The following is a 14,793-nucleotide window of genomic DNA, read 5'->3' on the forward strand; positions in this document are numbered from 1 at the left end:
GAGATATTTAATTTTAAATAGGTTTCAGAAAAAAAATTGTGTAGAGAATTGTGCCATTTTGGGTCAAATATAATATTTTGCAATTTTTGAGAATTTTTTAAGCTGTTACCATGGTATTCACAGCTCTAAAAATCACAGAAAATATCAGTTTACTTATCCTTCAGAGCTCTATTAAAATTGCAAATGTTGTACAGATTTCAAATATATATACTTTATTAGAGGTTATATGTAAGGTTAACTGGCAATGTTTACATATCTAAAGCATGTGCCATATTTTTCAGAATTTGGCATTTTTACTGTACACTGCTACCTAAGGACACAAACACAACACCACTGGATTGTCCATGATCTCGGCTTCCTGACAGATGGAAACCAGCCTGGGTTGAGATAGAACCACACACTTTGAGTTTTCACTTGAGGTTGTATTAGCCTGATGCTATACTGACTGAGCTTTAACTTTGAGTCTTCACTTGAGGTTGTATTAGCCTGATGCTATACTGACTGAGCTTTAACAGGTCAAATGAGATAGGAATCCAAACTATGGTATGGGAATCCAATCTCAAAACAAGTTTGAAAAGCTCTGTCAAAAATTCTTTCAACACACATATATACCTATCAGTTTCTGATAGTGTATGACAAGAGGATACCCGAGAGAATCAAGTCTATCAATGAGGTTTTGTTCTGATCCCAGAAAATGAAAGTGATGTTCATTTCAGGAAAAGGTCACACACATAACAAACCTCCTAACAAAGGATTTTTAAATGTCTTCTTGACCTTTGAACTATACAGATGATCCTCTTTCACTTATGCCAAAACATTATCTGTTATTAAACAAATATTGGATTGTAATTTAAATCTTCTTCCACCTGATACGTAGACATTTAAATCTGATGGCTGACACCTGATTCTTGTTTACCTGTTCGTTTGTGTAAAAGTGACAATGTTTAGTACATATTTTCTGCCAGAAAACCTGTCACAACTGAATCTCAAGAATGCTAGTAAGAGAAATCTTACTATACTATATTTATCCTCTAAGGAGCTTTCCCCCACCCCACCACATTTTCCTAGTGGAAAAGTTTAACATTAAAGTTTGAAGTCTATTTGTGAACCACTTTTAGCCGAATATTTCAAAACTGATGATTCTGCCATTCACGTAATGAAGAAGGGGACTTATTTGTTTGGCCAGGGTAAATATTTGGATAAATTCAGTACATGACACCTAGGTGTAGTGTAAGTCCACCACAAAGAGCTAGTGTTGTTTTTTTTTATAAGGGAACATTGTTTTCAATAAATCAAAATCATTCCTACTCTCTGTACAACTGCTGAATATTTAATGTACTATGCAGACTATAGACAACCCATTACATAACCACTGAAAACAGGCTATGTGGTTCTACAATATCTAGCTAGGTTTCTGAAACCAATTTAGATTCTATGTTAACATCAATAATTAACTATACATGCTAATAAAACATGCAAAAAAGTTGTGAATTTCAATCAAAATGCCAACATTTCAGTCTGGCCAAGGTACAGCGCACCCTATAGACTGGTGATACCTAAAGGCTTAAGTGTTTTTATACCATATTTTACTGGCAATATGCCCCTGTCTGGTAATAAGCCCACTCTCAGCCATTGCTGTTCCGTAGGATTACCAATAAATGCTATTCCATTGTCGTGTAACAAACCCACTTTGAGTCAGGGTACCCCCGGGGTTATGGCAGGATAAATAGTCAATAAATGCCATTACACATATGCCTACACTATTCTATTGACCATTTGTTATTATAGCATGTCTCCTGGGATAGGATTATGGTACTGTACGTAATTTATTACAGAGCAGCGACATTAACGACAATATAGACACCATATATAGGGTATAGTTACACTTTCTACCTGGATACTACCTGTACATGTGTACTAAATGGGCCAATACTGCCACACACATTGGATCAGGTTTCAGGTAGATATATATTCAATGATGAGAATATCACAGAGCTGACCTTCACATCAAAAACATTTAAAATCTTACCAAATTATTAAAGTTACATACACATTTATAGTTTACAGTTCATGGTCTCAACAATCTTTCATCATGCAAAAAGTCACAGTGACCTACATTTGAAAACATAGGATACTCATCAAAATATTTTTAGAGTAATACAGCTAAATCTCAACAAATAGACCGGTAGAAAAAGATCTACCTCCAACTATGTCACAATCACGGACTGTAAAAACATCAGATTCTGTGTCAGACTATATACATCATAGCTCAATTACTACATTTCCTATTTGCTGACATCAAATGTTTAAAAATTGATAAAAAGTCCTATGGATATAACTATTTTCGGTAAAACGAATGAAATTGGTATTTCCTTAGACCTATTAATGATACTCAGTACTAACACTGAAACCCTAATATACAGTAGCCATCTGTCTCCGTCGAAAAGCAAAGTACACTGGTCCTAAGCACTTCAATACAAGTGGTCCTACCCTTCAAACTGTTTACTCAACCTCAATCAGCTTGCCAATACATAATCGTAAAATCTGAGTTCAACATTATACAGGTTCTATACCATAAGTCAAATATCTGTCGTAAATACCAACATAGATGGTTTATGACTGTAATCTATTTATACAATCACAGGGACAAAGGTCAAGGTCAAGTAAAAGTAAGATTTTACTGTCTACATCAAAGTTACTTCAAAATCTACCTATCATGAAACTGCTATTTTGAGTTTTTGCAATTGGATGTTATACCAAATTTGGATATAAGACTTCCTTTGCTAAAAGTATATTTTCACATTCTCATCTGAGTCACTGGGTATTTTGAGTTTAAATTGTACAGATCTAGATACCAAGTATCCTATCCAGACACTGTATATTATATATCTACAATCTTATATTTTCACCTTATTATTCCAGAAATTGAATCACTGGTTCATTATTGAAGTTTAAATGGACTTTACAACAATACTTTATATTATAACAATGTCTTTGATTTACATCAACAAACGGCAAGAATGCATGGCACTACACAGTGACGTAGGATTTGAAGGGCCTTAAACTGATATCAAGTAAGCTCTTGCAGAATTAATTCTCCCCAGGTGAGGACTTATGAAGCAGTTTTTGTAAGGGGACCTTACCTTTATTGGCCTTTTATGGTTAAAATCCTGCGACTCCCTCAAACTTTACCAACAATGAAGTGTCAGTATTGTGATATCATAGTACTAGAGAAGACCTAAGTGGAATTTGTATTGTACAGTAGATATATATAACACTGTAATTAGTAAAGGAAGAATAAAATGACCAGGCCAAGACTCAAACCCATGACCGCCAAACTATAGACATACATGATACCATATGATGTAGATGATGTCCATATATATTGTGGCATTGACAACTCCAGGCAGAAGAACTCAGTCGAGTTGTGGTTGACTTTGGGGGTAGCGAAGACCTTTTGAAGGTGGGAGAAGTGTAAAAGTGGAGAGTATAGATCATGATAATTATCCCAGTGATAATTTCCCTATTATTCTAGTGGTAAGGTGTCTGCTCAGAGAACAAAATGGTGCTAGTTCGAGCCCCAGCATGGGCAGGATACTATTCATTGCTCCTTCTTATAACACATATACTAAATACTCAATGTAGAGTTTAGCTGAAAGATTTTACCTACATACACTCAACTAAGAACCTTTTTTTTTCTTTTTTTTTTTTACCTTTCTGTACTTTTATTGTATATACACCAGTTTATATATGGCTCCTTGGATTCTGTAATCAAAAGTCTCTTAGGACAGAAAAATAACCACATTGGCTCCTCAACCAAAATCAGGTAAAAGAACATTGCCTTTTGTGGCCAAAAGGCTCACCCCAGAAGATTTCTACTTCATCAGCTTACCGTATTTATCCTCAAATAAGCACTCTCTCCTAGTGTAAAAGTTTGGGGAGTGCTTATTTGTGAATCACTCTTAGCTTACTACAGTCGAACCTGTCTATAAAGGACACCTAAGGGACAAGACAAAACTGTCCTTTATAGAGAGGTGTCCTTTATATAGAGGTTCAATGAGTTATGTCCCTTATAAACGAAGAAACAAACCAAAGTCTGTTTATAGTACACCATATGTCTCCTGATTTATTATATTTAAACACTTAAACAAATGAATAAAAGACAAATAATTAAAGATAAATGCTTAATTAATTTTCAATCATTCATCTGACACAAAAATTGAAGTTGATATTTTTAATAATTTATATTAAGCCTATAGTTTTTAAAACAATCTTCACAATATCATACTATACTGAATATCTATTCAGACAAATACTCAACATAGTCAAAAATGTAAAGGTAATTCTTATCATAGTAAAATAATTTTCATTAATCCTCAATATTTTGGAAAATAAATATGTTTGAAATATCTTTTCTATTACAACATTAACTCTTTATAAGTGAAAGTGCATTTTCCTCTGATAATTATAATCCCTAAGCATTTATTTTGAGACATATTTTCTGAAATCCATGTAGGGATTTAATTTAATAAATACCGTTTTCTGGTTCAGTAAATAAGTATAGTGTATACAAAGACACTCGGAACTCTTCGGCTGTTCTTAATAGGTTACGCAGTCATATTCCGAGGAGTTCCGAGTGTGAGAAAATGGCGGCTGACAACCATGTGCCTGCCCTGTCAGATTTGCATACGGTGGATTTTGTAAGTAAAACAATTATGACAGACATAACTATTGCTTTGTCCCTCTTTTGTTGGTCTTGATAATGATTTAATTACCCCCTGACCATTCTTGTTGTCTAGGCTATGGTTGAATGGCTAAGCTTAGCGGTCACCGGTTGAGTAAACAAACACCTCTGCCGATGGCGATCGGTCACTCTCTTGTAATTACTGCCCATTGTTACAGCAACTTACAGGTAACAGGACAATTAGTGACTGATGAAGTGGCTTCCCAAGTTAGCATTGCTGCCAGGGGAGTTGAGTAATTAAGGCTCTGCTTGTTATTTAGAAACGTTTTACACACAAATATCAACACGGATATGGTTTCACGTGTCCGTTATACAGAATTTTTAACAACTTTACGGACAAAACTAAGTGTCCGCTGTCCGCATTAGGAAGGTGTCCGCTATATACATGATATTTATATAGTGATTTTCATTGGGGATTCCTGGAAGTGTCCGTTATGGACAGGTGTCCGCTATATAAGGGTGTCCGCTAATGCAAGTTTGACTGTATTTTTAAATAGATGATTCTGCCAAAAATGAAGAAGGGGCTTATTTGTGTCCTGGGCTTATTTAGAAATAAATATAGTATATAAACAAAATTAGGTAAAACAAACAATGCAAATGTACATGGAGATAATATTAAATGTAACTCACCTGCACGATGTTCAGCTTTGACTTTGAATCCTCCCACATAAAAGACACAAACTAGAAAAAGAACATTTCATAACGGTAAAGTATGCTATCAATAATCATTTCAAAGTGTGCTTGAAATATTATTCACATAAAAAAATTGCTTTTTCAGTTTTACTGTAAATTTACTACAATGGCCTATATAGAGAGACAGTACAATGATAGATTATTGTGATGATATGTTGAGTATTCCTTGATTTTTTCAATTTTAACTTGATATGTTTTATGTAACACTTACCTGCCCCTCTATAATGGTGACCTCTGGTATAGAGAACCCCTTTTCTGTCACTGTCACAGGCACATCTTGGCCATCACCTGAGGAAAGCAAAAATTTAAAAAAATTAATTCGTTTTTTAAGGGTCTTTTTTTAATTCTTTTTTTTTAATAGAAAGTGTAAAAAAAAATAAAAGAAAAAAGAAAAAACTAGAAAATGTCTGTGAGCCCCTGCTGCCACTTGACACCACAGTTGGTGATGATCACATCAGCAGTTCATGAGATTAGCTAGTACATTGCATCGGGACACAACGCAATGCAATGGGATGCGATGCGACGGGACACGACACAATGGAATGGACATGGGTAACACTATATCCCCCCCCCCCTCTCCCCCAATTTTATGGCTGGGGCATAAAAATGGTAAGCACATATCCTGTATATGACTATTACTTGTTGATATAAAAATGCAATACAAGTATAGAATTTCTGACAGCATTGCAGACATAAAATAACGCCTATCAGCAGGTTATGATTAACTTTCGATTTTTTTTTATATTCAACCAGTTTCAGTGTTATAACATTCCAGAGACAAATTTTGCAATGCTGATGGGATTCTTGTGATGTTACAAGTACACATGACCATCCGAGGTAAAAATACAGGATTCTTGTGATGTTACGAGTACACATGACCATCCCAGGTACAAATACAGGATTCTTGTGATGTTACGAGTACACATGACCATCCCAGGTAAAAATACAGGATTCTTATAATGTTACAAGTACACATGACCATCCGAGGTAAAAATACAGGATTCTTGTGATGTTACAAGTACACATGACCATCCCAGGTAAAAATACAGGATTCTTGTGATGTTAGGAGTACACATGGCCATCCCAGGTAAAAATACAGGATTCTTGTGATGTTACGAGTACACATGACCATCCGAGGTAAAAATACAGGATTTTTGTGATGTTAGGAGTACACATGGCCATCCCAGGTAAAAATACAGGATTCTTGTGATGTTACAAGTACACATGACCATCCCAGGTACAAATACAGGATTCTTGTGATGTTAGGAGTACACATGGCCATCTCAGGTAAAAATACAGGATTCTTGTGATGTTACGAGTACACATGACCATCCCAGGTAAAAATAGAGGAAATCAAACTCATCAATTTAATTTGAACGTTTTAATCAATATATTCCACCGTGATAGCACATTCACCTTTTATACAACATAGCTATACCACATGAATTGCTGCCAGTTACATTGACCATTTAGGTTTTCCGATCCAGCAGCATGGTTTTCCTGGCATCAAAAATACCCTTAACATATAGTGACATAAAAAAAAGCATGTCACAAACACTGTTCGTCTTATCACTACACCCATAGAAACGATGTGAGAATTATGATCTGACATATTTTTATTTTGTTTGGTAATATTGTGACAATGCAGAGCTAATGGAAACATATTGCAATGGGACTTTTAGTATCAAAGTAATAGAGCTATAAAAAATAAACCAAACTTTTATATAAATGGAGGGACTGGCAGAATAACCAAACATTTTCATATTACCATATTTATCTGGTAATGAGCTCCCGTATGGTTTTAAGCTCACACAAATTCTGATCAGAAAAATAACCAACACTATTCGTTGATCCCCTAGCTGGGCTTATTGCCTATGCTTCCAATGGTGTGATTGGGACATAGAAACACCTATATCTGTATTAACCCAGAGGGCAAACATGTAGTTTTATCAAAAATAAAGTTGGCATATTACAGGGAAATCAAAAAGCATTTACTAGCATTCCCTGCATAGCAATAGATGCGGATGGGCTAATTACCAGACATGAGCTTTATACCAGACATGGGCTTATTATCAGACATGGGCTTATTACCAGACATGGGCTTATTACCAGACATGGGCTTATTATCAGACATGGGCTTATTACCAGACATGGGCTTATTACAAGACATGGGCTTATTACCAGACATGGGCTTATTATCAGACATGGGCTTATTATCAGACATGGGCTTATTACCAGACATGGGCTTATTATCAGACATGGGCTTATTACAAGACATGGGCTTACTATCAGATGCAGACTTATACCGGACATGGGCTTAATACCAGACATGAACTTTATATCAGACATGGGCTTATAACCAGACATGGGCTTATTACCAGACATGGACTTATTACCAGACATGAGCTTATTGTCAGAGGAACAGAGCTTATTACCAGATATGGACTTGTTGTCTAATAAATAATGTTGGGTTTATTACCAGACATGGGCTTATTGTCAGATAAATAATGTTGGGCTTACTATATATATATATACCAGACATGGGCTTATTGTCAGATGGACAAGGTTGGGCTTATTACCAGACCTGAGCTTATTGTCAGATAAATAAGATCGGGAGTATTACCAGATATGGACTTGTTGTCAGTTAAATAAGGTTGGGCTTATTTCCAGACATGAACTTATTGCCAGATAGAAAGGTTGTACTTATTGACAGGCATGAGCTTACGAATTAAGTAAACACATACTAAAATGAGAAAGTAAGTCTTTAGATGGTCTATAATAACATCACAATTGGAGAACAAGCTTAAGATTTACAGTGAAATAACTTGTAGTATACATATTCCAATAGTTGGTTAGTAAGAAACCATATAAAGATTATCTAACAATAATTTCTAGCTATCTCTACAATTAACCAAATGTTTTTAATAAAAAGCTTTGCCTAACAAATATCCTACAACAAACCCAGGGAACCTACACATCAAAATTTTACTCGAAGAAGGGAGTGGGCTTATGGAGAAGGATAAATAAAGCAGCATTTTAAGTATTTTCTTCTCTTAATTTCAAAATACATAGATAGGCTTATTACCACGCATGAGCTTATTGCCAGCTGAAATAAGATACATATACTAAATATTCTACACCTACCTCTGTGTAACTGACCGCCTTGTAGACTTGTCCTAGAGGCCGCCCTGTTTGCCTGAGGGGTTGGGAGACTTTTCTCATTTGAAGTCTGTGGTTCTGCCTCATCGTCCAGCAGGACCTCTTCCTGGGACGCGCCGGCACCCATGGTTACACCTTCTCCACTGGTGCCTGTCTCCGATACAGTGTCCGACCTGTCACTAAATGTCTGGGTTACTGCGTCTGTTCAGAGATAAACAAATCATAATAAAGAAATTTGGTATTTCTTGGTTTTTGTCTTCCTTTACCCCCCAGACCCAAGTTGCTTCCTTCATTTATTCGATGCTTTTGCTAAATAGAGAATGATGCTGAGAAAGAATACTTTAGATGTTTTATGAAAGATGGATTTAAACATAAGAATATCAACATTATAGATTTGTCAAATGCTACAAAGATGAACTATCTGTAGAACAGTGTATGTCAATGGTCAAAAATTAATTAGCTGAAATCAAGAGGAGGGGGAATGGGAGGGTAATTGCAGTGTTTCTTACGATTTTACTGAACTGCTATAGATATAGTCAATGAGTAGGCTTGTTACTGGGTATGGCAGGGTTTTCCCTGTAATTTTGGGACTCTCAGATGTGAATTTTGGGTGTCCCATTTTGAAATCCAGTAGTTGAATTACATTTTCAAATTGACAAAATCATGGTTAAGCAGTTCCAGCATCCAACTTGGTCATCAGGTATAACATGTTGCCTTAAATATATAAGTTATATATGAAATACAAACACAATATTAGAAATACTAATGTCAATTAAATCAACTGGGTTTTTTTCATTGTATGGAAGGATTTGGATTTACAATGCATCTCAAGGATGCACAGACATTGAGTCTTTTACGTCTTTTTCTGCGTATAAGATGCAGGAAACCTGTGTCAGGGAAAAATCCTGGTATGGACGCATTGCAATAAAATTTGTTACTATGGTTATTGAACTGGAATAGACAATGGGTATGGACGTATTGCAGGACAGTTAACAGAATGTGTTACTATTTTCACTGAACTGCAATAGCCAATAAACAACAGGTAGCTAGGTTTGTTACTAGGTATGGACATTTTGTAGGACAATAAATAGAATTCGTCACTATTGTTACGTTACTGCAATAGGTCAGCTAGCTTGGCTTGTTAATAGGTATGGGCTTATTGTCAGATATATATATACGGTATGATCTACCATGACTCAGGATAACAAAGATACATATATATATACGGTATGATCTACCATGACTCAGGATAACACAGATACATATATATACGGTATGATCTACCATGACTCAGGATAACAAAGATACATATATATACGGTATGATCTACCATAACTCAGGATAACAAAGATACATATATATACGGTATGATCTACCATAACTCAGGATAACAAAGATACATATATATACGGTATGATCTACCATGACTCAGGAAGGTCCCTAATCTGTAATACCATTGTAGTCATGTAAGGAAATTTAATAAACCTACAGAATTCCAAATAGAAACAGTAATTAGATCTTAAAATCAAAAGTACATAACACCAATTAAAATGTCTGAGAGATTAAACTTTGAACTATGTATAAATAAAAATGTAATTTACTTATGTCTATGTCAGATCCATGAAATTGATATTTTATTAAATAATATATTTCTGTGGGGAAAGTAGGATTTGAAAGTTGTTATCTGAATCCCACGATAAGGTATACACTATTTATATGACCCAATGTAATACAAGGTAGTTAGAAAGCAATAGGTGCAGCTAGGTTATATATATATAATTAAAGTGCAGTAAAATACAGGTCTTTCAATAAAAGTAGAGTCATTATATGAATTAAGATTAACCATCGACGGTTCTTTTAATGTCCATCCAACCCAATTCAGTATATACACCTGTACATTACCTATGTGTCTGCAACACAACCTTAAAATTTCATTATCAATCACCTGCACAGTGTGCATTTGTCAGCAGCCAGGTAAGTGTATGTATGTAATAATGTAATCGGTTGGTTAATCAAACCTCGCTTTATTGACTCGTATAGACGTCAGAACACCTCTACACGATCAGGTCTGATCGTAAATCTGTAATTTTTTAGGTTTATGGCACCTCCTTTGGGATAAAGTAATTCTAAACATGAATTATAACGATAAAGTAATTCTAAACATGAAATATAACTATCAGAGTCTATTAACTTCTACATAAATGCACCAATTCAAAAATTCATACATATTCAATTTCTATTAAGATAACTTTCAAATATGATAATTATGATTATCCAGCTATTTTGTTAATAGGATAATATTGATCACATGACCACCATATACTACATCATGTAACGGTATGACAATATTTCTTTACATAAACACATAGCAGAATATATATAAGGTCTTCATCATTAATTCAAGATCTACAGCTTATAAATCTACAACCTCAAAAGACTTCTAAACTTAGTAATACTGAAGAAATGATGTTGATTTGTGATTTCTTTGTATCATAATTACCTGTCATATTTTACGGTTTTAATTAAATGTTCCTATAAATATAAATCCATGATACGAATGAAAATCACTTGATAAATCCCATGTAAATGATACCACCGATTCCAACAGAAGTTGTGCATTGATTCTAGTCACATATTTGCGTGTATATAGCAAGAGGGACACTTGAGTCTGTGATCAAAACGTAACTCCAAACTAGGATGACAAATATGTAACACAGGTGTTACTCATCAAAACAACTGTTCGTACACAGGTACGAACAAGTTTGGAACTCTGCCTCTCCAGTAGCAACATGGAACATGGTACCTGTTGTATCCATACCACACAAACTCCCCTAGCTACAGACCACACTCGTATCACAGTCACAGAATCATATCAAGTCCTACGCACAACTGCCGTACACTGATAATTCTATTGGCTGGTTAACTACGTTTCCAAGACTCAAGAATGTAGCAAGTATGTCTCTCAAAAAAATTAAATCTTGATCGATGGATCGATTGCCTCACCATTGAGGAGTAAAGGCTCGGTCTGATAACAGGTAGGTATAGACTGTTTGTCCATGTAAGATTATCAGGAAATTTGTACACAGTGTGTATGAGGCTTAAACTCCCACTTACCCTCACTGCTAGACCACAGGTGGGGAAGAACTGCAAGACAAATCGGCCTTAACTTAGGCAAGTCTCACTGTTTAAATGTTTCTTAATCTTATCACTGACAATAGATTTCTTATATCTTTTTATGTCAATATGCAAGATATTCTATAATGAAAATTAAAAGTCCATACATATACCAACATGAGATTTATAAACTAGAAATTAATACTCAAGTGGATCTTCCCCCTAGAACTTTTGACACGAGGAGTTATGTGTTGTATCAAAACAATGAAATCTTGTACATCCATTAACTAATTGTTACTGACTTGGTTAGAGGAAATTTCTTCCTAGCTCAATCCTGATAGTGCAATGTTTAAATGTGGATTAATTTGATGGAATATATAAATTTAACCCAAAGCTTCTTTATGACTGCAGAACATGAAAACCGATATACTGAAATGTACAGGATGACTGAAATGTACAGGATTGCTATAACAATGTATAAAGAACACCAATGGTACCATTAAATGATACATTTATAGGTACTGGAGGGGAATTTCTGTGAGATATACCCGTACACAGGTAACATATACATGTAGATACAAAGATTAATTCCATACAGGTAGCATACCTGTATGCCCAGGTGCAACATCAAACAGCTATGTATCATACCAAAAGATAAACCAGAGAACAGGTGGATGTGAAAACAACCCAGAAAGTATGAAAATTATGGAATCCATTACTTTTCAATTACCAGTAAAACAAATACAATATGTATTACTATTTGGAGATTTGTACTTATTTTTTTTTCAATTAAATAGATCAATTTTTTTCACAAATGGGATAATTATTTTTTGTCCTCCCTATATAATACTGTAATCGACCTAATAAGTGGAATTATTTCCCTGCTAGTTCATGGTTTTATAAGCCCTTTTGTTCTTTTGTAAATGCACAGTGCACTCATTAGGTCGAATACGGTATTCACACTGACTGAATTAAAAACACCAAGTTCATTTCTGGCATACAAAAATTTTCTGAGGTACATCTTCAAGGCTTAGGTCAATAGATAGATAAAGATAATGAAATATACCTGAAACATTTACACAATAGCATAGTGACAAGATAAATCGTGAAGGATGAGAATTTCGCTGTAAACAAAACATGGACCAGTACAATATCGCATTGTAACAATACCATACCAAGGATGTCCTTCCAGATTTTATTACGATATAAATTCATCCAATATTTTAGTAGACCCTTCCACTATTAACCAAAAGTCAAACTTTTATTAAAAATATGTTCTCTAAAGAAAATAATAACATTTCACATCTATATTTGTAAGTAAGTTTTTTAATTTGGTTGAAATAACTTCAAGATAAATCACTTTATTAAGAATATCAAAATTAAATGAAAAGTGACAGTTTTCCATAAGAGATTTTCCTGTTAGGAAATCAACCTACATATTTAGCAAGGATTTATTTTCCAATGGAAAAAAAAAAAAAACTGTTGGAGACATGGACGTGAAGTCAGCTCTTGTCAGAATATACATTGAATATCAATTGCACCATTTTTACAAAGATGCCATAGTTTGGGTAACTAGACCGATGCATATGTGATTTTTACATGCTTTAAAATGTGGTTATTTTCAATTGTATAAGAATTTCTAATTTTCATTTTTCTCATGGAAAGACTGAAATCACGAACAAAATGGATTCAATAAAAATGAAATTTACTGTAACAAGAGGCCCATGGGCCTTAACGGTCACCTGATTTTTGAAATATTTCAGTAAATTTGAATGAAAGAATGAATTTCAAAACAAATAAAACAAATGATAGTCAAAAATGTGATTTCCCTATAACTATAGTAAAGTTTATCCCCTTCCATGGGGCAAACGCGAGACCCCAGGACTAGGAAATTCACAATTATGGTAAAGCACCTTAAGACCCTTCAATCTGTTAAGAGTATTTAATTCTACCTTATTTGGGCTGTAAGAAGAAGATTTTTAAAATTTCTGTTAATTTGACCCTTTTTGGCCCCGCCCATCAGCCCCTGGGGGTCAGTCAGGGCCAACATGTACATACCATCAAACTGTCATCCCAAGCTGATAATGTTAATGAAGTTAGAATGAATTCGAATAAAATTCAACAAAAAATAGTCAAAAATGTGATTTCCCTATATAAACTATAGTAAAGTTTACCCCCTCCCCAGGGGCAAACGTGAGACCCCAGGGTCATAAAATTCACAATTTTGGTAAAGCACCTTAAGATCCTTCCATCTATGAAGAGTATTTGATTCTACCATATCTGAGAGTAGAGAAGAAGATTTTTGAAATTTTAGTCAATTTGACCCTTTTTGGCCCTGCCCACCAGCCCATGGGGGTCAACTAGGGCCAACATGTACATACCATCAAACTGTCATCCCATGCTGATAATTTGATACAAGTTAGAATGAATTCCAATACAAATACAAATCCAACAAATAATAGTCAAAAATGTGATTTCCCTATATAAACTATAGTAAAGTTTACCCCCTCCCCAGGGGCAAACGTGAGACCCTAGGGTCATGAAATTCACAATTTTGGTAAAGCACCTTAAGATCCTTCCATCTATGAAGAGTATTTGATTCTACCATATCTGAGAGTAGAGAAGAAGATTTTTGAAATTTTAGTCAATTTGACCCTTTTTGGCCCCGCCCACCAGCCCATGGGGGTCAACTAGGGCCAACATGTACATACCATCAAAGTGTCATTCTATGCTGATAATGTGATACAAGTTAGAATGAATTCCAATACAAATCCAACAAATAATAGTCAAAAATGTGATTTCCTTATATAAACTATAGTAAAGTTTACCCCCTCCCCAGGGGCAAACATGAGACCCCAGGGTCATGAAATTCACAATTTTGGTTAAGCACCTTAAGACTCTTTCATCTATGAAGAGTATTTGATTCCACCTTATCTGAGAGTAGAGAAGAAGATTTTTGAAATTTTAGTCAATTTGACCCTTTTTGGCCCCGCCCCTCAGGCCCCTGGGGGGTGGGGACCATATAATTCACAATTTTGGTTCACCCTCAGCCATGGAAGCTTCCTGTAAAATTTCATTGAATT

General features: G+C 34.9%; 1 protein-coding gene across 6 annotated transcripts in view; it reads right to left on the reverse strand.

Annotated features, from left to right (window-relative positions):
• Positions 1 to 14,793, reverse strand: part of LOC117330483 — a 99,116-nt gene that overhangs the window by 72,058 nt on the left and 12,265 nt on the right. For 3 of the 6 annotated variants that reach the window (XM_033888780.1, XM_033888783.1, XM_033888779.1), the window contains exons 1-4: positions 11,097 to 11,294; positions 8,582 to 8,797; positions 5,649 to 5,725; positions 5,375 to 5,425 (exon numbers count right to left, since the gene is read on the reverse strand). In XM_033888780.1, coding sequence (XP_033744671.1) covers positions 5,375 to 5,425; positions 5,649 to 5,725; positions 8,582 to 8,797; positions 11,097 to 11,103 — 351 coding nt within the window. In that variant the 5' untranslated portion in view covers positions 11,104 to 11,294. Of the gene's footprint in view, positions 1 to 5,374; positions 5,426 to 5,648; positions 5,726 to 8,581; positions 8,798 to 11,096; positions 11,296 to 14,793 lie in introns of those variants that run through there. The other 3 variants (XM_033888781.1, XM_033888782.1, XM_033888778.1) reach the window with 2 other exon arrangements.

Source organism: Pecten maximus, chromosome 7 (assembly GCF_902652985.1).
Source record: "Pecten maximus chromosome 7, xPecMax1.1, whole genome shotgun sequence".
In the NCBI taxonomy this organism is placed as follows: domain Eukaryota; kingdom Metazoa; phylum Mollusca; class Bivalvia; order Pectinida; family Pectinidae; genus Pecten; species Pecten maximus.